We start from the raw sequence: 22783 nt of genomic DNA on the forward strand, positions 1-22783 counted from the left end.
TCATTGGAGGGTATCGGACAAGGTAAAGCTTAAAGAATTCTCCAGCTTAGGGAAACAAAAGAAGAGTTCGACTTTAATGATGTGGCTGATGTGACCCAGATTGCACTTTCTCAATGGACAGAATGGAGTGAGGCAGGTGTTGTCACCATCCAGAAGGCTAAATCAGAGACTTCTGCAAACCAGCCGGTACAGAAAGCACAGGATACAAGTGCTACGCAACTGCATCTCACCTTACTGGAGATAAACAAAAGTATTCAAATGCTTCGTGATGAAGTCAACTCCTTACGGTCGCAAGTTGTCCAGACGTTGCATGTTGATTCCATGGGCCAATTGTACAACACGCCACATGTACTGAGCAATCAATTTTTTATAGAGAAAAGCATCGACAAGTCGCATACTCTTACAGCTGACACAGTTCAAACCCCAGCCAAGCCGTCAGAAACAGGAAAGGAACAGAAGCTAATTATGGACAAATTGACATCTGTCATTCCCCCTTCAGGATACATTTCAGATCCTTTCAAATGGGCCAAAGAAAAAACAAACACACTCCTGAATGGAAAGTTAGAGAGTGCTGATTTCCAAGATCTAACACCAATTCAGCTGAGCTCTAAGTTTGAACAGGATCTTCACTTCCCATCCAAGAAGAAAGGAAATGGTGAAAAGAAGAGTAATGAAAAATACATATCAACATCTGCTTCGGGTCCTATTACTTCCCAAGATAAACCCAATGTGATGGGGTATCTGACTCCTAAGGAACAAAGCAGGGGCGGGAAGACCAAAAGGAGTAAACGAAATAGATCGCCATCGTCCAGTTCCTCCTCAGATGATACCATGTCAAAATGGACTCGTACATCAAGGAGCAGATCCAGAAGCAAGATTCCACAAGTTCAAAAGATGCCCGTATTTACAAGCACTGAGAGACCACATTGGGAATCCTTTATTTACCAATTTGAAAGGGTTGCAGCTCATCGTGGATGGTCCTCCCATAAGAAGGCTTTCCGTCTTCTAGATTGTTTAGGGGATGTGGCTCTTGAATATGCCAGGAAAGTGAACAAGAATGGTGACTATAAAGAGCTGAAACGGAAGTTAAAACAGAGATTCAGCAGAAAGGAAGTACCTATTCTGGCTCGTCGCCAGCTCCCCTTTACTAGGCAACTGGAAAATGAGAATGTGGAAGAATTTTCTCAGCTACTCTACTTCCTAGCATTAGATTGTTATGAGAGCTGTGAAGGGAACATGATTGAGGAAATAGCAATAGAAACCTTCCTACGTGGCTGTCAAGATAAAAAAGCTGCTATGAAAGCTATGGATAGAGAACCAACAACACTCCAGAAAGCTGTAAAGTATGTGAAAACAGCCATCGCGAACCATCGTGCTTTATACGGGACCAGAGGAAGCACCAGAGTAGCCTATTATTCTCAACGACAAGTTTCATTCTCGAGCAGGGAGGAATCCCCGGCAGGTGAATCTTAAGATCGTAGGGCTGATACTAAGCCCTCTAAGGAAGACAACAATAATTCTCTGGGTAAGCAAATCTTACACCTTACAACTTTAGTTGAGAAATTAACCACAACAATTCAGAAATCCTTTGGCAGAAATCAGAGAAGTTCACCACTATTGAAAGTGCGTTTCCTAAAGAGATCTCAAAGTCCTAGTCGATCACTAGCCAGTGGCCAGCATTTCTCTTCTCCAAACAAAAGAGACAACAATACTTCAAATGAAGTGAAAAGCCCAATGAAGGGTGATTGAAACAGAAAAGGGTCAAGCCAGTAGGCCCACACTTGACCCCTGATAAAAGTGGCCTAGAAGATAACGTTGTTACTATCAGGAGGACTTTAGGAAAAATCATCAAACTAAATGTCATCATAGGAGAAAAGCCTATTAATGTAATTGTTGACACAGCTGGTATGATAACCCTTGTCAATGATAAAATAGTGCCAGACAGCCAGATAGCTGTACATCTGAGTTCATAAAGCTTAAAGGGGTTGGTGCCGAAATAGTGTATGGTAGATTGCTCAAGAACGTTCCTCTCAATATTGGTGATCTTCATGTAACTTGGGACTACTGTGCGGTATCAATGAATGATGACATGATCCTGGGAATAGATTTTCTGGAAGCCAACCACAGGATCATCAACATTAAGAAGGGAGTGCTGTTTCTCGAGGGCAGGAAATTTCCTATAAAGTTGATATCCGAACCACCTGAAGGGCAACAACGCTCTGACAACCGGATACGGAGGACAACATGTGTACCGCCTATCACTATTGCAAAGGTATCAGTTAAACTAGATAAACCATTATCGAGTGACTTTGTTGCTTTCCCTTTACATCTAAAATGTAATGTTCTTGGATCTCATACCCTACTGAAGGGCTTGAGTATGGAACAGCAGGAAATGTTCAGGCAGCATCAACAGCGGCTTTTGGCGAATGGTATGACCATTGATAGACCCTTTGATATAGCAGGGAACCCCGTCATGGCCAGAATTGTTGACAGTCATTTCCACCTCGACCAAATCCTGCGCAGGACCAACTTCAAGACCTGGTTTGAACTAGAGCAGCAGTTCGGTGGAAGGGTTCAGGTGCTACATGCCGTAGCTAACTATGTCTTTCCCCGTCAATGGGAATCTTGGCAGGTACACGTATTGGATGACGAAAACATATCAGTCTCCTTTGGTATCCACCCACATGTTGCTGACCTGGCAGGGCAGTACCTTGACAGACTCATGGACTTGGTAACACATCATCGTTGTGTAGCCGTTGGGGAGGTTGGCATCGATCTCACCACCAATTGCAGATGCAACCCCTGTGTGAGGCTAGAGGCAAGAAAGGAGCGTTTTTTGCATACCCAGCAGGAGTTTCTAGCAGATGCCCTTAATATGGCAAGAGATGTCGATAAGCACGTCATTCTGCACTGCAGGGATGATGGATCCGGTGAGGCAGCCAAACGCACCTTGGTCATGATCCGGATGATGGACATGACACACCATACTTTCCATCGACATTGCTTCACAGGTTCTGTGTAGGAGCTACGCCAATGGGAGATGGAATTGCGTGCAGTGAAATTTGGAGTCACAATGAGATCAGTGCAGGACCAAAATCTGGTGTCTAGGATCCCAGTTGAGCGCTCGTTGTTGGAGACAGATGCTCCATATTTATTGCCAGCTCCTGGATGCAAGATGAACCACCCCTGGAAGTTAGCATCTCTTGCTGCACAAATTGCTTCTATCTGCAGCACACCTGTTTCATTTATCCTGGAGGCATGTAACAACAATGCCAGGCAGTTCTACAAATTATAATTTTTTTTTCAACATGTCCATCAACTATATAGTGTATTTTCCTTATATGTACGAGGGTTGTCCCGTTAAATCGTGGACAAGTTGTCTAATGTGAAAAATAAACATCACTGCGTTCTGAATTTTTCACTATTATTAAGTACATATTTTAGTAATATACACAGCAAATTTCATATGAATATATTCATAAATAAACAAATTATTAGATTTTAGGCCATGTAGTGTATCACCTTACGGCGCGTGGATTATAACGTCAAAGTGTCTAAAACAGCGTCACGTTTTATCTTTGCAGAAAATGAAGTTGGATGAGTCCGACTTGAAATTAAGGAATTTCATTGATACACATTCTTTAGTCGCCATAGACAGTCGAAGAACCAATTGGCACCCTCATGCGATCTTCTGAAGATTTATTAGTAAGTTACGGAAAATATTCTCACAATCATTCAACTAATAGAAAATCTCATATCGGCGGTCTATTGTGACAGCGTCTTTTGCTATTACATTAGGAGTTTGTCCGTATGCTTTGTACTCCCCAGGGACTCGATCAAAAAAGACTTCGCTAAGAAAACTCCCATTTCATTTGTATACCTAAGATATGGTGATATTTTTATAATCTTTTTTCTTCTATGGTCATTTCAAGTCTCTAAAGGGGTCATTACAACATCGAAATAAAACTAAACTGCTCCCGGTGCGCCGTAACGTCATACAACGTCGCCATTTTTAGTGTGTTGTGTTTACCACTTTCCCATTTCGAATACTCGAGAAACTGCCAAAAAATAACCAAATGCCTTTAAATTTTTACAAATACTACAAAATTGATTGTGGAATTGAATTAGGATAATTTTAATCCAAATCTTATGTATTTTAAACTTTTATTTTAAATTCAAACTTGTGTATTCTTTAGTAAAACCTTGGTTTTTTGACCGTGCGCCGTAGGACAGAACACCGTGCACATTCAAGCATAATAAAATCTTTATTTTTAGCTATATTTTATCAAAAAAATTATCATGTACTTAAATATGATAAATAATTATTTACTGAAATTTTCAGCACAGTGCGCCCATTACTTTTCGAGAAAAACGTTTTGTTCACGATTTTACGGGACAAACCTCGTATATATTAATTACTTCAGAAAAAGTAATTTTTTATGCAAGTGTATAAACGCATTGTATATTTTTCATGATAACTCCATTTTTACAACATAATGCTGGCGCACTATGAACCTGTTCTGTCTTTGCGTTGTAACTTGTGGTCTACCGCTACGTGGGCGATCGTCTGTGCTGTTAGTTGCACTGAAACGTTGGTGTAAACGTTCAATTGTGCGTATACTGCAGTTGAAGTCGTTTGCTATCACCCTGGCAGCTTGCCCAGCATGCAATCTTCCTATGGCTTGGTCCCTCTGTTGTCGATTCAAACGTGGCATAGCTCTGCTTTCAAAACTTATCCTGATAATCATTTAAATGTTCGCGGTATTTATACCCCTAATAAAGCGTGAATAGCATGAGCATTAACATTTTTCAATTTAATGCTGGAAAGTGTGTACCACGGGAGGTGAGAGATTCAATGACAATTGAACGTGTTGCTAAAATCAGTGAAGCGTAACTTACCTTTAAATGAATGTAGAGTTCACGTTTCGTGTTCATGCATATTTAGCACAGATAATAATATTTACAAACAATATTTCATATTATCAAATATTTCTATTTACAAAAAATATAAAATCTCAGAAGGAAAATGAATGAAATCCACTTTTGATTTCACCAGGGTTTAATATCGCCAACGCAAACTCCCCTTTTATTACTTTGTTTTAACGGCTGAAATTCATACAACACCAAAGGGGGTGTCAGTCCTGTTCCCCATTGCAATTTCAGACATTGCAATTGGTTGAAATTATTTAACTTTAAAAATGAAAAACTGCTCACGACCTGTCTTCTAAGGTAATGACAGCGGACAGTTTTTGTCATAACCTTGCCTGTATTTTCATGACAACGAGCCATTTTTAGTGCTTAACTTTAAATGTTTCTGACAACGGTACTCTCTTGGAACTTAACGTGTTCCTGGCCGTGTATTTGATACAGGTATTCTTGGCAGCATTGGGCTGCGTTAAATTTTAATTATATACTAGTATATTCCTTAGCATTTAATCGCATTGATTTTGGCTACAAATATCAATAACTGTACTCCTTTAGATCTCATTTAGGCCTATATAATTTGCACACATTAATGACATGTTTATATGTTATATATGTACATTATATCTACGGATCAATAGCCTAGCCATAAAGAATAGAATTTTAGAGACAGTAGACATTACAAATATGCACAATGAGACGTAAAGAAAAATATCAGCTATTACATTAAGATATAAGAAACTTAGAAAAATCAATAAAAGGGTTCCTTCTACCTCTACTCACTGAAATAAAGATTTAAGAAAAACAGGGGAAAAAAAATAAAAAAGATTTAGGAAAAAAACTGTTTAATGCATTCAGCCTTATGTCATTATTCGGAAGGGAAACCGACAAGCTTTTTGTAGAGAAAAAATCAAGCCCTGTCCTATAGGTCAGATTCCTATTTATAATGAAGTGATCCTTTGAGAGCTTAAAATTTTTAAAAATAATTGTTAAGTTCTAGTTATTTCTAAAAATTAGTCAATCTATTGGATTATATTTAAGACCTGGATTTCTTTCGATGGCTGCGATATTTTAGGATATTCAGAGATTCTTGCGTTACCTTGTGTAGCATGCTCTGAATTATTCAGTTGCTAATTGTATAGACATAACGTTCTTGATATAACAGACTTTACCGAAAAAGGAGTTTTCCACTTAAGTTATAGTAGCTTGGTCCCTTTTTTCGCCCTTATTTTACAGAATATACTTGAGGATATGGTATACTTTTTTTTTTCATGGTGTATAACATAGTATTTCTGATTAAAATTTTGTACAATCATTATTACCGTATTGACTTTGAGTATCAAGAAATAAAAGCCAGTTTTCAACACCTACCGCACATACAAATTCCGGAACATTTTCTTTCGGACAGAGTATGGTTTCTCTATTATAAAAACATGGATGGAGGCATTTAAATTAGGTACAGTCGTTTAGGCAGTTCCGGATAAGGTACCGATTTTACGGAACTATAAATATACGCGGCCATTTTTAGCTCTACTGGTCAGAGACCAGAACAGCTTATGCGATAGTAATGCGTCCGTCGTCCGTCCGTCTGTCCGTCCGTCTGTCTGTCTGTAAACAATTTTTCAAAATGCTACTCCTCCTACAGTTTTGGTCTGATTTCAATATAACTTGGCACACAAGTAGACTACACAAAAATACATAATTCTGTGTATCGGTTTTTGATTTCGATGAACGGTGTTGCCATGGTTACTAAAAATAGAAATTTCTGTGAAATTCTTTCAAAATGCTACTTCTCCTACGGTTTGGTCTGATTTCAATATAACTTGGCACACAAGTAGACTACACTAAGATACATATTTCTGTGTATCGGTTTTTGAATTCGATGAACGGTGTTACCGTGGTTACTAAAAATAGAATTTTATGTGAAATTCTTTCAAAATGCTACTTCTCCTACAGTTTTGGTCTGATTTCAATATAACTTGGCACACAAGTAGACTACACTAAGATACATAATTCTGTGTATCGGTTTTTGATTTTGGTAAGTGGTGTTGCTATTGTTACTAAAAATAGAAATTTTCTATGAAATTCTTTCAAAATGCTACGCCTCCTACAGTTTTCGTCTGATTTCAATATAACTTGGCACACAAGTAGACTACACAAAGATACATAATTCTATGTATCGGTTTTTGATTTCGATGAATGTTGCCGTGGTTACTAAAAATAGAAATTTCTGTGAAATTCTTTCAAAATGCTACTCCTACTACAGTTTTGGTTTGATTTCAATATAACTTGGCACACAAGTAGACTACACTAAGATACATAATTCTGTGTATCGGTTTTTGATTTCGATGAACGGTGTTACCGTGGTTACTAAAAATAGAATTTTTTGTGAAATTCTTTCAAAATGCTACTCCTCCTACAGTTTTGGTCTGATTTCAATATAACTTGGCACACAAGTAGACTAAACAAAAATACATAAGTCTGTATATCGGTTTTTGATTTCGATGAACGGTGTTACCGTGGTTACTAAAAATAGAAATTTCTGTGAAATTCTTTTAAAATGCTACTTCTCCTACAGTTTTGGTCTGATTTCAATATAATTTGGCACACAAGTAGACTACACAAACATACATAATTCTGTGTATCGGTTTTTGATTTCGATGAACGGTGTTGCCGTGGTTACTAAAAATAGAAATTTCTGTGAAATTCTTTTAAAATGCTACTTCTCCTACAGTTTTGGTCTGATTTCAATATAATTTGGCACACAAGTAGACTACACTAAGATACATAATTCTGTGAATCGGTTTTTGATTTCGATAAGTGGTGTTGCTATTGTTACTAAAAATAGAAATTTCTATGAAATTCTTTCAAAATGCTACTCCTCGTTAAAATAGGTAGCAACTGTTCCTTCGCCATGCGCTCGGCACTTTGAAGTGAAAGTTGCGGGTCCTTCGGATGAGACCTTAAAAACCGAGGCCCCATGTCAGCGGCAGGCGTTGGCACGATAAAGATACCTCACTGCTCAATGGCCCTGAGTGCCGAGTAAAGGTCAAAATTTGAAGCCCTTCACCGGCATACGGTGACGTCTCCATATGAATAAAAAATTCTCAAGAGGGACGTTAAACAATATACAATCAATCATGATCAATCAATCAATCACACAAAGGCTGCCCATGCAATAAGAGTGTGTCATGACCGTGGGCCAAGGACATTTGTGGAATTTCAAGGTCACTGGAAGAAATATTTCATAATTTGTGTCCGATCCATATCTTTTTTATGGATTAACTTGGTATGTTCTTATTTCACTCAAATATTGCCCATGACCTAAGATTGTGTTCAAGGTCACTAAAAAAAATCATAATTCGTGTCCAGTCCAGATCTTTTCTATGGATAAACTTGGTATGTTCTCATTTCACACAAAGACTGCCCATGCCATAAGGGTGTGTCATGACCTTGAACCAAGGTCATTTTGGGTCATTGAAGAAAAATTTCAATGTTCTATATATGAAAATTAGATATATCATTAAAATTTTCATTCTGGTAACACTGATGCAACTTCAAGTTCAAAGAAATAAAAGCAAATGTAAAAGTTATATGCATAAATAATTCCGAAATTGTTCGTGAGCCGACAGACCATATCAGACTTCATATAATGCGTCCTAATACCATTAATTTGAAAGATATAGACTTCATAATTTTCAATTTTTAAGAACTTTGAATGTATTATGCCTATGCAAAAGAACACAAAAGTTCCTTTTTGTCCCTTTTGGCCTTGTGAATTCCTGGAAAACTGAAATTTCTTAGTTTTAGTTTACAATGCATTGAATATTACATGTACTTAGATCTTTGGTGACTTCATATCTATAAAAATGACGCAATTTTCTGGCTATTCAATGCAATATAACGTCGTGAAATGCGTCAATTTTCTCATATTCTGAAAAAGTATACATAAGAGGCAAATTTGTAAAGCTATATGTCGATATTTGATATGGCGTGCACCCTCTGATCTAAAATATAAAACTAGTAAATGATAGAACGGATCCTGAGGATTACAAGACGTGTTTTATTGTTAAGATCAGAGGGTGCGCTCATATTATTTTTCCTCTCTAAACGTACTTAAACATACCTGTTCACTTAAAAATTTTAAGAACATTGCAATTCCACAAAGCCTGTGTTCAAAGACCTGGTGTTTGAGGGGAAAATTTTGATAGGAAAGAAAGAACTCAGTCTCTACTTTATTATACCCCCCGCTTGAAAAGCGGGAGGGTATATAGTAATCGGGAATTCCGTCCGTCTGTCCGTCCGTCCGTCTGTTACGCTTTGGGGTACCCATCTCTTATCCGCAACTCCTCTCATACCACTGAATGAAATTTGATGAAACTTTCGCAGAATCTTTATTACATATTGCCATTGTGCACCTCCTATTTTACTTTTTGATCCGACACATATTTTGGGTTTCCCGGGCACAGCAAAACATGGACTTTGTCATCAGTTATAATCATATGGGAGGCGGGGGGTATCATTTAGTGAGCTCATTGCTCACAGTACCTCTAGTGTTAATGTTTAAAATGGAGCATAAAATGTAAGTCAATAAATTGGTATATCTACAGGGCCGTTTTATGCATAAAGTGAATCGAGCTCTTTAGTTAGTATTGGTTGTGTGTTGAAAAAGTTATAAACATTGTCTACGACATTGTGGGACAACCCTCGTATACATGTATGTATTGTAAGACTCCAAAGTGCAATGGTCGGAGCCAAGCACCAATGTCTTGCTTTCTTTACGAACGCCAACGTGACTTTGTCGTAATGATATTAAAAAAATTAAAACGATTTATAAAAGAATTATTTATCTAGATATAAGGAAACATATAAAACTTCAAAGCTCAAAGCCTTTAAGCGGATGCGCAATTTTAAATTTTTTTAGTGCTGTTTATGACATTCTTTAGGGATGCTTTCATAATGACTATTAAGAATTAATATTACACGTATACGTATTTCATGTTCCATTAATTTTCATGTATTCCCTATTGTGTTGAATAATTTATTTCTTTTTTTTTTAAATGTCCAATAAAATGTGTTTATAAATTTAATTCTGAATATTTCTAATATTTCCTACCAGTGATATGTTTTGTTTGGATGTCCTCTTTTCTGAGAATAATTTTAAAGCAATTTGTGGACAGTCCGCTATAACTGCGCTCAATCTGCGATCATTTGCGTCTTATAGGCGTTCATACGAAGCTTCAACTGTTGGAGATCTCAATTGACTGATATGGCAATCATACACTGAAGAAAAAAACTAGTGAAATTCACTAAGAAGATTAGTAAATTTACTGTCCACATAATCACTACCTTAAAAGTAGTTTTACTAGGTATTGGGTAGATTGACTAGATAACATCAGTTAATCTAGAATTTATAAGCAACTTTCACTAGTTGTATCTAAGTATTTTTACGATCTCCACTTCACTGTTTACTATCTTAGCTAGGAAAAAGAATAATTACAAATCACGGTGAACGACTTACGAGGCAAACTAGTAAAATTAACTGTTTTTCTTTGTTTCCGTGGCACTGCCTTACACTACACGGTTAATGAAATTGAAGTGAGATATACAGTTACCAAAGGTGCGGTCACACAATGAGATTTTTCTTCTGATTTTCATTTGACCTGCTCAGCCTGCTCAGGTAAGTCGAATGGAGTCAATTGTCGGGATGGTCACACGATCAGATTTTATATTTGATCTACAAACTATTTTAGTGAGAAATGAACACGCACTTAATTTTTTATTTTTCATTGAGTAGTAAATTCTGTTTAATCAAAAATATTAGATGTCAAAAGGCATGGCAAAAATTTTCTCATCAATTCCTACTACATGTACGTCAATTTACCTTATTGGCCTATTAGACAAAGTTAACTTAAAAGATACACATAATTTATCATTTCACCTTTGTTAGTAAACCATATTTTTTGGTCAAGTAGAAAGTGGTGAACTACATCAACATCGACGCCATAATAGGGTAAAATGACGTCATAGGAATTGATGGGGAAATTTTTTCCATGCCTTTTTATAAGGGTTTATTTAACCTGAGCATTAGCCACATGCGTTTTGTTGACATTTGGTTTTGTTGATTTTTCAATGCATAAACAATATATTAATATGTTCAGAAAACGGAGTCTAACGATTCAAATTGAAAATATAAACTATTAACCGTAGAATGGGATCTGGGGTCAAATAGGTCAAAATCTTCAAGGTCAATAGCTCATGAGATCTCATGTGTAAAGAAGTGGCATACGGAGACAATATATTTTTTTTGGGACCAACAAAATTATGTCGACATACAGGAAAGTTGAAGATATAAAATGTTACAAATATCCGTCGGGGGGTTCTACTTTTCTTGCAGGGTTGGGGATGGGGGCTGTAGTAAGGCAGAGCTCATGTTAAACTCAAACTTTTATTTATTTTATAACAGCTAAATATCTTAAAAGTATAACGAATAAAAAAAAGATTTTAAATTTTAGGTGCATAACAAGAGGAACGTCCATTTTGACTTTTGAGATTCCGTTTTTTTATCATCAATGTAATAGAAAACAAGATGTCCACATTTGCAGCTTGAGGACAAGTACATGTGTTATAGTATTATTCTAGTTTCGTATTGTTATAAAAATCTCTCCTAAACTTAATTCCGGTAAAATTGTATAAGAGATAATCTCTTTACAATCAACCAGAGAATAACAATTTTGCATTTCCTCTTAATATTTGGAGAATGTGACTGGCTTTGAGCCAAATTTTATTAGAGTATGGTTTGGAAAATGCAAAGCAATGCATCAAATACTAATGAAAACTACCGTTATTTTAATGAGGAAAATGGAGTCCATGTTCACTTTCTTACTGTTTATGTTACTTTTAGAATCTGCGGCACTCCAGTGTAGTATGTAAAAATGTTTAAATGAACAGATTAGCATATTATTTTTGATAATTATGTAATCTGCACTTATTTTGTACATTTTCTTGTTGTACTTTTCTGATTTTTTTACATTACTCTTAAAAGCATGTTTGTTCGTTTTTTTCTTGTTTCCGCAGAGAAGGTAAAAAATGTTGTGTTGGGTCTTGGAATGACATTCAGAATAAATGCGAAGGTATATTTTCTTTTTCACTTATATTTCAACTTTATATAACTTTTAAGGTAGTGCATCCATTTACTATTAAGCATTTCTTATTACTTTATAGAGATATTATCTTTCCAAGCAGAAGTTTATGACTTAAATAAACTAATTTATTATTATTACATCAAATGAAAAAAATAAATAAGAATTATGACACGATATAGAATAGTTCTAACGGTAAACTCTTCTAAAAAAATATAATTTAGATGGTTGTCAACCCGGTTATTTTGGAAAATCTTGTACTCACAAATGCCAATATCCAAACTATGGTAATCTTTGTCAGCAAAAATGCAATTGCCCAGTGTCTAGCTTTCACTATAGAGACGGATGTAGTAGAGAAAAAGGTAATGATTAACATTCATAGAAAAAAATAGTATGTTTAAAAATGTTTTCTTTTAGTACTTTATTACATGTTTGTCCTGCAACTTATACATGCATTATGCATTTCAATCCTAAAGTATGAAAGGGATCGAAATTAGAGGTTTATTACAGAAAAATTACTTACTGTTACATTTTAAAGTGTGAAAAGCTCCAGTTTATTCATGGAATAAGAAAGATAACTGTTAACAGTGATAAATTTCATATTACTGTGAAACTGTCACAGGTCCAGAAAAATTCGTTATTTCTATCCCCTTAACAGAGGTTGTTATATAAAAAAGTCTGTTCCACCCGCGAAATATATTTTTGCATAAATTGTTCAAATAATAAAAACATTTCTGCAATTCATTTTGTCCTGTGATAATCCGAGCATGATTCTTCATTCTTCTTCAGACTTCAATTCAGCTGTTTTTGCGACAACAGTTATTCGACATTCATAATTATGCATTTTTCTTGTACAATACATCGAGATATAAAACAAATCTGCCAGACTCTTTATTATTTTATCTCCAGTTGAAAGGGATATTTCGAAATACGCTGAGCATATTTTTTTTTTAATGGAAAAGTCGGCAATGTATATAAATAAAATTAAGGCCACAACAAGACAGTTTTACAAATAAGTTTTTATTTCAATGCATACTAAATGCCGTGTGCCTATTACGGGGCATAATTGGTACACATGGGGCATCAGCAAACTTTTAGAAGCCTTGATATATAAGAACTACATTGATACTGTCAATCAGTAAAAAAGTATTTTTAACATCAATTTCAGAAGACTTATATACCAAACAGAGTATTTTAAAAAAGTGGCAATTTTTACGATCAATTTGACTAAATTAAAGTATGAAATATTTCAGAAGTCAGACATGTGTACAATCAAATATTTAGTATTATTTCAGAAAACAATATTGTACAGGACGACAAAAATTTAACTTTGCATTATTAAGAGCTTGTAAATAGTTCTATGAACAACAGAAGTTTATTAATATTCGTTAATATGTCCTTGAAATAGTAAATAACTTTGTCCTTGAAATAGCAAGTAACAGTTTTGCAATATGTTATTATGACATCAACGTTAAGTTGCTGCTTATGCATATGTTGTTTTAAAATAATTATTATGCGATCAATGATGTTATCTCCACGTCAGTTTACTTGTGTTTTACCAAAACAAAAGAAAGTGAAAGATAAAGGCCCTCGAAAATTTGTTATTTCCTGATTAAGTTAATACATGTACATAGATAAAAAGGAATCAAAATTATGTTTAACCAGAAAAGGAAGTGATAGATCCCTATCGCAAATAGCTGTATTTTCTATTAAGTGTATTTATTTTGTTATAGGAGAATACGAGAATGTTGTATATATACATGTATGAGGTTTATAATTAAATTGCGTTGATATAAAGTCCATTAGATGAATGTAATATAATGCTATATACATTACTTTAAACATAAATCTTTAATATCGATATACTAATATCTAATTTTACGTATTTTATAAATTTTTTTTAATTCATTGATTGCATGTTGTAAAACGTTCAACTTGAGATTTTTTTTTACTCACATACGTACTTGCTTAAGTCGAAGTGCCACTTATTGAAATTTTCCCTTGCACTTGCAGTTGTAACATATGTTTTGTAGCGTAAGACTCCACCACAGTTAGACTTAAGCTTCTCCTAGAGGTCTTGCTTAAAAGTAAGATTTTCCCCGGAAGTATAGCTTTAGAGAGTGAAATTAGCTCAGTGGAATAGAAATGGAGGACGCTGGGAGAGGTTTCTTTTTTCTCCGAAGCCACACTTTCCTCCAGGAAGACTTATTCTTACTACTCATTTTATGGTTAGACTTCACCTATTGCAGGTGTCCCCAGTCATTATATTTTTTTGACAGTACTACATAATTCTGTAGAGATAATTTAGGTATTAAACCTTCACAGCAAGGCAATAATTGCCCATGTCTCTTTGTGAAAGTGGACGATATTACATATCCGATTAGCCGTTAAATTGTCTACGCCTTACATGTTTTTATTGTATAGTTTACATTTGATATTTATCGCACATGATCGCATCTCTGATGTTTCGAAGGTCCGTGTTTGCTCTGCTCCTAGTTTTATTGTTTTACGGACTTTGATGTTGAATTCTGTTCTTCATCTCCATATCCTCCATCTATAAAAAAGACTTTTGTTCTCTTGCAATGAAATCTTATACCGTGAATTCGCTTGGCCCAAAAAAGCGAATGCCATGGCCATCTTATAATTAATAGAGTATAAGATAAAGATAATATGACGGCATCAGCACTGTCTTTTACGAGTCTAATTGATAAAATTGCAACAAATCATCAAATGGGCTGTAAAAATATTTCAAGCTTTTTAAAAATATTCCCTAAAAGGTTTCAAAGAAAAAATGATTTAGAGACAGAATATATATTAACATTTTAATTTTACACTGTATTTGTACGTTTTCATTCATCTAATGTGGATTTTGATAATAAGTTTTAGCAATCAATTATTAAATATTAATATTAAAATAACTTCATAGAAAATAAACTCGAACTGAGGTAAAGTAAGATAAAGAAGCAACAATATTTTATTTGATTCAAAGACAATAGCAGCAAGTTTTAAAATTATTAACTATGCTGATGGAGTTAGACCTTTTTGTTTTGCAATGGAAACCTTGCGTATCAAAGATGATATATCTTATTGTATCTTAATTGATTTCATTACTCTGTGTTTTGTGAAACATTCTAATTGCTTATCTTATTTTGCTTAGTATATATTCAAATATAATATCAAGATCTGATTAATTATTAGAAAGTGGTAGAAAATGCACTCCAGGATATCATGGCAAAAACTGTTCTACTCCTTGTCGATATCCTAGTTTTGGCGAATTATGTCAAGAGTTTTGTGAATGTTCGAGCGAGATGTTGACAACGTCCTTGGATGTTCAAAAAGAGAGGGTAAAACTAAATAAATTAAGATTAACATTTTGTACTATCGCTTTGATGTTTTAACTGAATTTTAACTAATTTTTGATACTGTATGTTGAAACTTGATGTTTATCTTGATATGAAAAAAATGTTTTATTTATCTCTCTGTGCATTTGTGTAAAATAATGTAATATTTGACATATTAATCAAATCTATCAATTCCATCAAATCTCGTTTGTTTGTTTTGTCATAAAAGTCGGCAGAATACAAGAATACCAATTAATTTCTAAAATAGGCTGTAGACCTGGATATTTTGGAATTGGCTGAGCCTACAAGTGTCGATATCCAAATTTTGGCAAATATTGCCAAACAAGATGCATTTGCCCCCAAAACCAATGTGATCACGTTCTTGGGTGTATAGAAGAAAAGGGTTTGATTTATGATTTGTTTCCTATAAAATATTTCGTGATAAGTGTCTAACGAAACAAATGATATTTTAATGTTTTTTATATATAAAATTTTCTTTCAGAGAAGAAAGGTCTTGTTGCTGTGAAAGTATCCAGATCTCAGATGAAAACGTCTATTGCTGCCGCTATCATATCCGTGCTGCTTGTTATTCTTCTTCTTTTTGGGGCTTTGATTTGGTTTCAAAGACTTAAAATTCGGAAGTGGTGTAACAAAAGATCTGACAATATCATGATACATAATGAAAAGGTAAGTCCTAAAGAAACCGTAAGCTGCATCGAATCTACCAACTTGGCAGGAGAAAGTTGTTGCTACTTTTCCTCTCTATATGTGAACAATCAAAATCCCAACTCTAACACTGGAAATACACCATGCCAGTTGGACGTGTCCAATCTCTACGAGGCTGTGGAGTGTCCAGCTTCTGATGCCGATGATTCACGAAGTGCTCCAAATCCCTCGGTCAGTTTTATATCCGTTTATTCTGGAATTGATAATGAAATCCTTATTCCCATTGATAAGTAACTAAATAAAGCACTTTGTTGACGTCCTAAGTGAAACAAAACAGTACAACATTAATGAAAAATGTTTGGAGTGATATTTCATTGTCCTTAAGGCGAACACACATGCCAGTACTAAATGAAGGAAGATTTCCTACAATGCGGATTTTTTTATTGGTTTAGTTCAGTTTATTATGCAAAGATAAGACCTCCTTTGCCTTATTTTTCATTTCAACAAATGTAAAAATTTGAATGAAATGTTTTCTTTTCTCCATGCATGCATAAATAAGGTTCTTTTGCATTAATGTTGACTGATTTACATTTAACATTTTGCATTATGTTGTTTTTGTTAACATTGCTTTAATCAGTATCTTATTTTGTAGTTCAGTCTACTGTACATTGTGCAAAGTATTAAAATATACCAATACTAGTATAATCCATTAGAGTGACAAGTACTCTTCCTTATAATAAAGAATTTTTGAATGAAGTGAGCAAACACAAGATTTCATTATAAGAAAAAAAAACGCCAAAATGCAAATTGATGTCTTTCTTATCAGTTGAATAACTTTTCGTAATATACAACTGTTATAATATGAATTTTGCATTATCGAAAGTAGAACTGCTAATGTACGATTACACATATATACACATCAAACATGAATTAAAATGAATATGTATGACGTAATTTGCTGGGTACGATTACATAAATCTAGTTTTTATAAGTGCTAAATTTAAAAGTTACACGTAGACTGCTTTGTTTGAAATGTAAATATGATTACTGCATGTAAGTAAATATATTTTTCATTTACATCGTTATATGTCAATGAGACAGCTAATGATTTTATTTGTTAATTGCTTTTATTGTGTAATAAATTTGTTTGTTTGTTTGATGTTTGATGTCACTTTCAATTACATTTTGCCTCTACATACTCCAGACTTTATTTGTCTTATATCCTACTTTTTGTACGTTTGTACATCTTATTCCATTATATTGAAACATTTCATCAAATAACAAGGACACCTCATATTAAAATAAAATAATGATTCAAAAAAATGCTGCAATTATTGGACCTTATTCTGTTTGTTGCTTACACATCAATTTTATTTCAACACGTAAACGCATTTATTTAGTTTCAGAGCTTTTATAAAAAAATGTTTATGATAAAGAAATTCAAATGTTATTTGTATAAAAAAAATTTTCAATTGATACTTAAGAGATAATTAAAGGTAGGAAATAAACTGATTTAAAATCCTTCAAGTGCTAGTTGCTGTGGTAAGTGTTTTTATGTTATCTCGATTAGTACTAAAATTAGATTAATATTTATTTTTTATCAATGCATGCATTCTTCATATTTGTGAATACAAAAATTATTGTTCGTAGAATTCACCGTATCTTGTCAATATAATCACGTTATCTACTTAATTTTGTCTGTTTTCGTGTAACCTTAAATACGAAAGGTCTCTGCAAAATTGAAGGTAATATTTATTATTTTTACCCCTGATCAGAAAACACGAAACATTTATTTTCAAATCATTGATGTTAATGAATTTTTTTGCATTCAAATATAAACTTACATCAATATTTGTCAAAACAAGATGGCATTCACGAGATAATATAGATTCTGCTAAAATGTGAGCATACATGTAATTTTTACTGTGTTCATTTGTCATGATTTATATTTCTTTATTATATGAGGAAATTCCAAACTTAATGAAGAAAATATAAACATGTCTTAAATGTTTCCGTCTAAATATAGATTCGAATTCATTCATATGATAAACCCGGATGTAAGGCGGGCCAAGGAGGTAATCTTAGTTTTTTTTTTTTTAAAATATACTCTCGGCTGTAGGAATAATCTTTAAAATATTATATAAAGCAAAACCATGATAATGTAGTCATACATGTATAAATAAATATATATATATATATATATATATACATATATATATATATATATATATATATATATATATATATATATATATATATATATATATATATATATATATAAATATATTCATTTTTTTTTCCAAAGAAGTGTTTGAATCTCATCATTCTGAATTTAAAAATCGTGTGCTTTCCAAGAGATTTTACATAGAAACGAGGAGGAAAAAAAATAGGAATAAAAGGATTATTAATTTTGTTGGCACGATTCATCTATTTCTGTCAGTAGATAAGTACTACATGTTTTTACCAGAATCGTTGTAACATCCTGTAGTAATGTCACAGAGGCGCTCATCACAATCACATCTGCCCTGACACTCTGAGCCATAATTAGGATACGGACATATCTGTGAACAGTTCGGTCCAATATATCCAGGATAACAGACTAATATCAAAATAGAGGAAATATAGAAAATGCACTGTGGATGTTGAAATACATATCTGAGAGTGAAAAAAGTCTATAAAGATAAAACAAAATTAGGAAAGGAATATGAAGTCTGAAAAATTAATATAAAAATATATTCAATGTTTTTTTTTTTTTTAAATCGGGTAATTATTGATCTATCTTTCTAATAAAAGTTGGTTTTAAAAAGTCGATTTAATTTTTTTCTCTTCGTAAATTAAAAATGTTTAAAGATTAATTAAGAAATTGTTCCAAAATGTAAATGTCTACATCATATTCAAGAAAGGTAGAAAAATAAACAATGCCGTAAATCTGGAAATTTTTACGTCGATTTTATTTTGCGAATTCGGGTCAAAATTCTGTTGATTAATTTTTACGTTTCAAAATTTTGCGAATGACCACTGCTTTGTTTACATATTCTTATTGGTAATTTATTTTAAAGAAAAATATTTTTGCAAATGCAATGAACTCGCAAATTTGCTCAAAAATTATCTACAGCAAAAATTTCCAGATTTACGGTATATTTTACTGCATATTTTTCTTTCGTGAAGTCATTGTTCATAAGGTATATACTAACCTTTACAAGAAAAAGAAATATAATCCCATTCTCGACAATCTTCAAAAAATACCAAGCTGTAAAAATATGTATAAGAAACTGTAACAAATGATTTTATTTTCAGCTAATTTACTCGTTAGAATATTTAAGAATAAGCTTTATATTTTAAGGTAATAAATGCTAGTGATCAAATTAATTTATTCTTACTTTTCAAACATATTGCCCTCAGTGTTAACCATATACAAAGGAACTAGAAATAGAAAAATGAACATAAAACCCATTTTTCTAAATGTAAATTAACGTGTTTGAAATAATCCTAAGAATACGATGCACTTCGGGAAGTTTTGACTATTGTATTCGATATCAGAGGGCGTCAATATGTATTGCTGTTGACATTTCTTTTTTTTATATCAACCAATAATATTGACTAGATATTTTTAGATCTCTGTGGTCAATTAATCAACTGTCATCTTTTCTACTCCTTTCTAAGTTTGTCAACGTGTAAAACTGTAAGATTGTTTTGAATGGCTGATCAAATTTCAAATAAATGTTGATGCATAAAACCCACTGTGCTGGGTTGTAAAATAATTTTGTGGCCCCTGTCTTTTTGTTGCTACGAGGAAAAAACGAAATATTTTTTGCACCAGCAACAATGCACGAACTCGAAAATCATCATCGTCCATCAAACATAGTTTCTTGGAAACTGTTTCTTGGAAAGCTATGAAAAGAAGTTGATAATTCCTGCATCTAGAATAAAGGAGGTTAACAAATCAAATTAAAATAATTTAAATCAATCTGATTCTATGTCGTGTAATATCAAATAAGCAGCTAACTTGTCTAGATAATAATACATGTACATAAAATCCCCTGTAAAGGTAAATTTTTGACATTCATAAACCGTCTATTTCCTTGTGGTCCAGACCTTTTCTGATCATTACAGTATGTTTTATTTTTTCTTTGAATTATAGTATGCTAAATACTGTTACTGACTCGTTCTTATACACTTTTTTTCTTTGATTCTCTGTGAAAATTTAAGGTGGAATGCCACACCAACTTTCCATTTAATAGATCTTTGAGTCATCCCTTTTAAACAATGTTTTCAGCATTGAAAGGTTGTTATTAGCTCTTAATTATTATTTTTTTTTATTTTTATTTTTTTTTAAGGAAAATGAAAAATATTATTTATATACAAATAAGATGTGATAAATAATATCCGTTTTACGTCCCTCTTTTCTTGGAATAGGTAACCCCAGTCCGAGTAATAAACAAACACATTTAAAAAACTACTGAAGCCTAAAAATTGATAGATTTGCAGCATTTCCGAAGAGTACATGGAATTTTCTTTCAGAATTTAAAAATAAACTTTTTTGGGGTGGGGTGCGGGTTGGGTTTAAAACAAAGAGCTATTTGTTAGTTCCTTCAAAATATATGATAAAAAACGATACATATAAAGCCGACACAACCAAAGATCGCGGGAATCTAATATCAAGTTAAACCTCGCATGATACGTATCAGATATAAGATATATAAAAATAAGTAGAATGTGTTCTACCATTCTCTCATATAAAGGAATGGCAAATGTGAATGGAACGAAATGTGTGAGAATCTATCTATTCAATACATGAGTTAGAGGTACAAATATTTATTCTTGGATAACATTTTATTCTCTCTCTCTCCACTTGGTAAAAAATAAGGGGGGGTCCAACCCCCGGACCCCCCCCCCTGGGTCCGCCCAATGAGACTCGTATTCTTTTGGAAATGTTATTTATTTCCAATAATTGTACAATTATGGTTGGGGTCGTTTTAATTTTGATCGAGATTGGCCAAAATAAAAAAAAATAATTTCTCTAAAATTTGGCTATTTCGTTTCAATTTCGTTTATAAAACATGATTAACAAACATATTTTCCCCAGTGGTGTCGGGTTTTAAGGAGATTTTAACCACAAGTTTAAAAAATATTCACAAATTATGTGATTTATTTTAATAAATATTTTTTTATTTAAAAAATTTTAATATCTATACGGCTTTTCCTTACATATTTTATTAGGTATTCATGTGATGCATTCACCTACAGCAACATTTTTACAAGAAAGCATCTAATTTGGATATACATAATTTTTTCATTTTCTTTGAAAAAACACAAAAAAATTCATATAAAATATTTAAGAGCTAATACTGAAACCATTGTTGAAAAAGGTTGACTCAGAGATCTATAAAATAAAAAGTATGTGTGGCATTCCTCCTTAATTTAGACTTCTCAATAAAGAATTAAAGGGATACATGTAGTATGCCCTTATCTATATCATCGGAAATAGGAAGTTAAATTAATAAAATTTCCATACATAAGGATACATTTTAAAAACAAAACAGTGCACACGAGGAAATGACACGGTTTATGTATCTACATGTAACGAATAATACCATAATAACATCATATTTGACTGAAAATATTGATTTCATCTGAAGGATTAAACATACAGACGACTGCACAAGATTTGGCATATGTACGACAGTGATTTAATAAATAATTTAATGTAAAACGAAGGAAAGCACAGCAGAGACAGTTTTATATTCCTAACCCCTTTAAGTATTTTTGTTAAGCAAAATGCATGTCAAAACACCTCCGCATTGTAACCTTAACATTTGCTCATAGTCACCGATTAAAGTACATTTTTCCAAGTTAGAAATTGAAAAATCTTCTGATTTTTTTAAAAAAAAGTTTTAACAAAACTAAAGACAACTGAGATTAAGGGTGGCAAAGCTTTGTAAGAGTTTATTTTATTTCAATATATGGGTTATATTTGATGTTTTTTTGCAGCAGGGTTGTAGGACGATGGAAAATGAACCCAGTATTTTGAATTCCATTGCAGAACTAATATTGAACCTCTAGTCGTCCATTTTTAATTACTCATAAAACAACCATTGATGGCTTCTCCTTTTGAATGAGATTCATGCATTATATATTTTTTTCAACTAAGGTTTTTTCACAACACATTTGACCTAAAATGTTCAAATTATACTAAGTTGAATAGAATAATAATCTCTTTAATTTATATGATTTTTTTTCAATAGTTCAAAGCCATCCAAATATACTCACCATTTCCTTCTTAATTCAACGTCTTGTTGAACTTAGGCAAATTGGCTAAAATATGTTTAAAAGAATAGACGTAGTTCAATCTGTAAAAATCACTTTCATTTTAAAGACTCTATAAAGGCATGAATTTACAAAAATTAGACGCCATTTAAATATTACCAGATTTATAATGATTTATTTATTAATTTATTTATTTTTACAAAAAATTGTATCAAGTAAATAATTTTGAATAATTATGCTTTTAAGTCTTTATTTTGATATTGTATAAGTCTACGTAGCAATATAATTCACAGTCTATTTAATCCTCCATGAAGATTACTCAACCGTTACAAGTTTTCGTAGAGGAAGGTTGGTCCGGTAAAAAAAGGATGAAAGTAAGTAATAATCACAACTGTGTTTGGCCAAGATACTCGCACCATAGCCAAATACAATATGTTTTTGCGT

At 33.0% G+C, this 22783-nt stretch overlaps 3 protein-coding genes across 3 annotated transcripts in view; all 3 read left to right on the top strand.

The window, feature by feature from the left end:
* The first annotated feature begins 2077 nt into the window (after positions 1–2077).
* On the top strand, positions 2078–3022 carry LOC134236517 (uncharacterized metal-dependent hydrolase TatD-like). The gene has a single exon (XM_062718693.1). It carries the CDS (start codon positions 2078–2080, stop codon positions 3020–3022), a length of 945 nt encoding a protein of 314 aa, XP_062574677.1.
* Positions 3023–11528: 8506 nt separating this feature from the next.
* LOC134236533 (cell death abnormality protein 1-like) lies at positions 11529–17444 on the top strand. Its single transcript, XM_062718711.1, has 6 exons — positions 11529–11852; positions 12001–12056; positions 12290–12427; positions 15264–15409; positions 15675–15809; positions 15909–17444. Exons 1-5 carry the CDS (start codon positions 11740–11742, stop codon positions 15798–15800), a joined length of 579 nt encoding a protein of 192 aa, XP_062574695.1. The 5' UTR covers positions 11529–11739; the 3' UTR covers positions 15801–15809; positions 15909–17444.
* A 145-nt stretch (positions 17445–17589) lies between these two features.
* Positions 17590–22783, top strand: part of LOC134236531 (uncharacterized) — a 79699-nt gene continuing 74505 nt past the window's right edge. Inside the window, exon 1 of the mRNA XM_062718707.1 lies at positions 17590–17817. The gene's annotated coding sequence lies outside the window, so the exon portion shown is untranslated. The remainder of the gene's footprint in view (positions 17818–22783) is intronic.

Source organism: Saccostrea cucullata, unplaced genomic scaffold (genome assembly GCF_032062105.1).
Source record: "Saccostrea cucullata isolate Sc308-1 unplaced genomic scaffold, CSIRO_AGI_Scuc_v1 ctg340, whole genome shotgun sequence".
Classification (NCBI taxonomy): Eukaryota; Metazoa; Mollusca; class Bivalvia; order Ostreida; family Ostreidae; genus Saccostrea; species Saccostrea cuccullata.

Coding starts and splice junctions, on each gene's coding strand:
- LOC134236517 (XM_062718693.1), top strand. CDS start 2,078: ATGAATGATGACATGATCCTGGGAATAGATTTTCTGGAAGCCAACCAC.
- LOC134236533 (XM_062718711.1), top strand. CDS start 11,740: ATGCATCAAATACTAATGAAAACTACCGTTATTTTAATGAGGAAAATG. Junction 12,428..15,263: donor CGGATGTAGTAGAGAAAAAG/GTAATGATTAAC, acceptor ATTAATTATTAG/AAAGTGGTAGAAAATGCACT. Junction 15,410..15,674: donor TGGATGTTCAAAAAGAGAGG/GTAAAACTAAAT, acceptor TTTCTAAAATAG/GCTGTAGACCTGGATATTTT.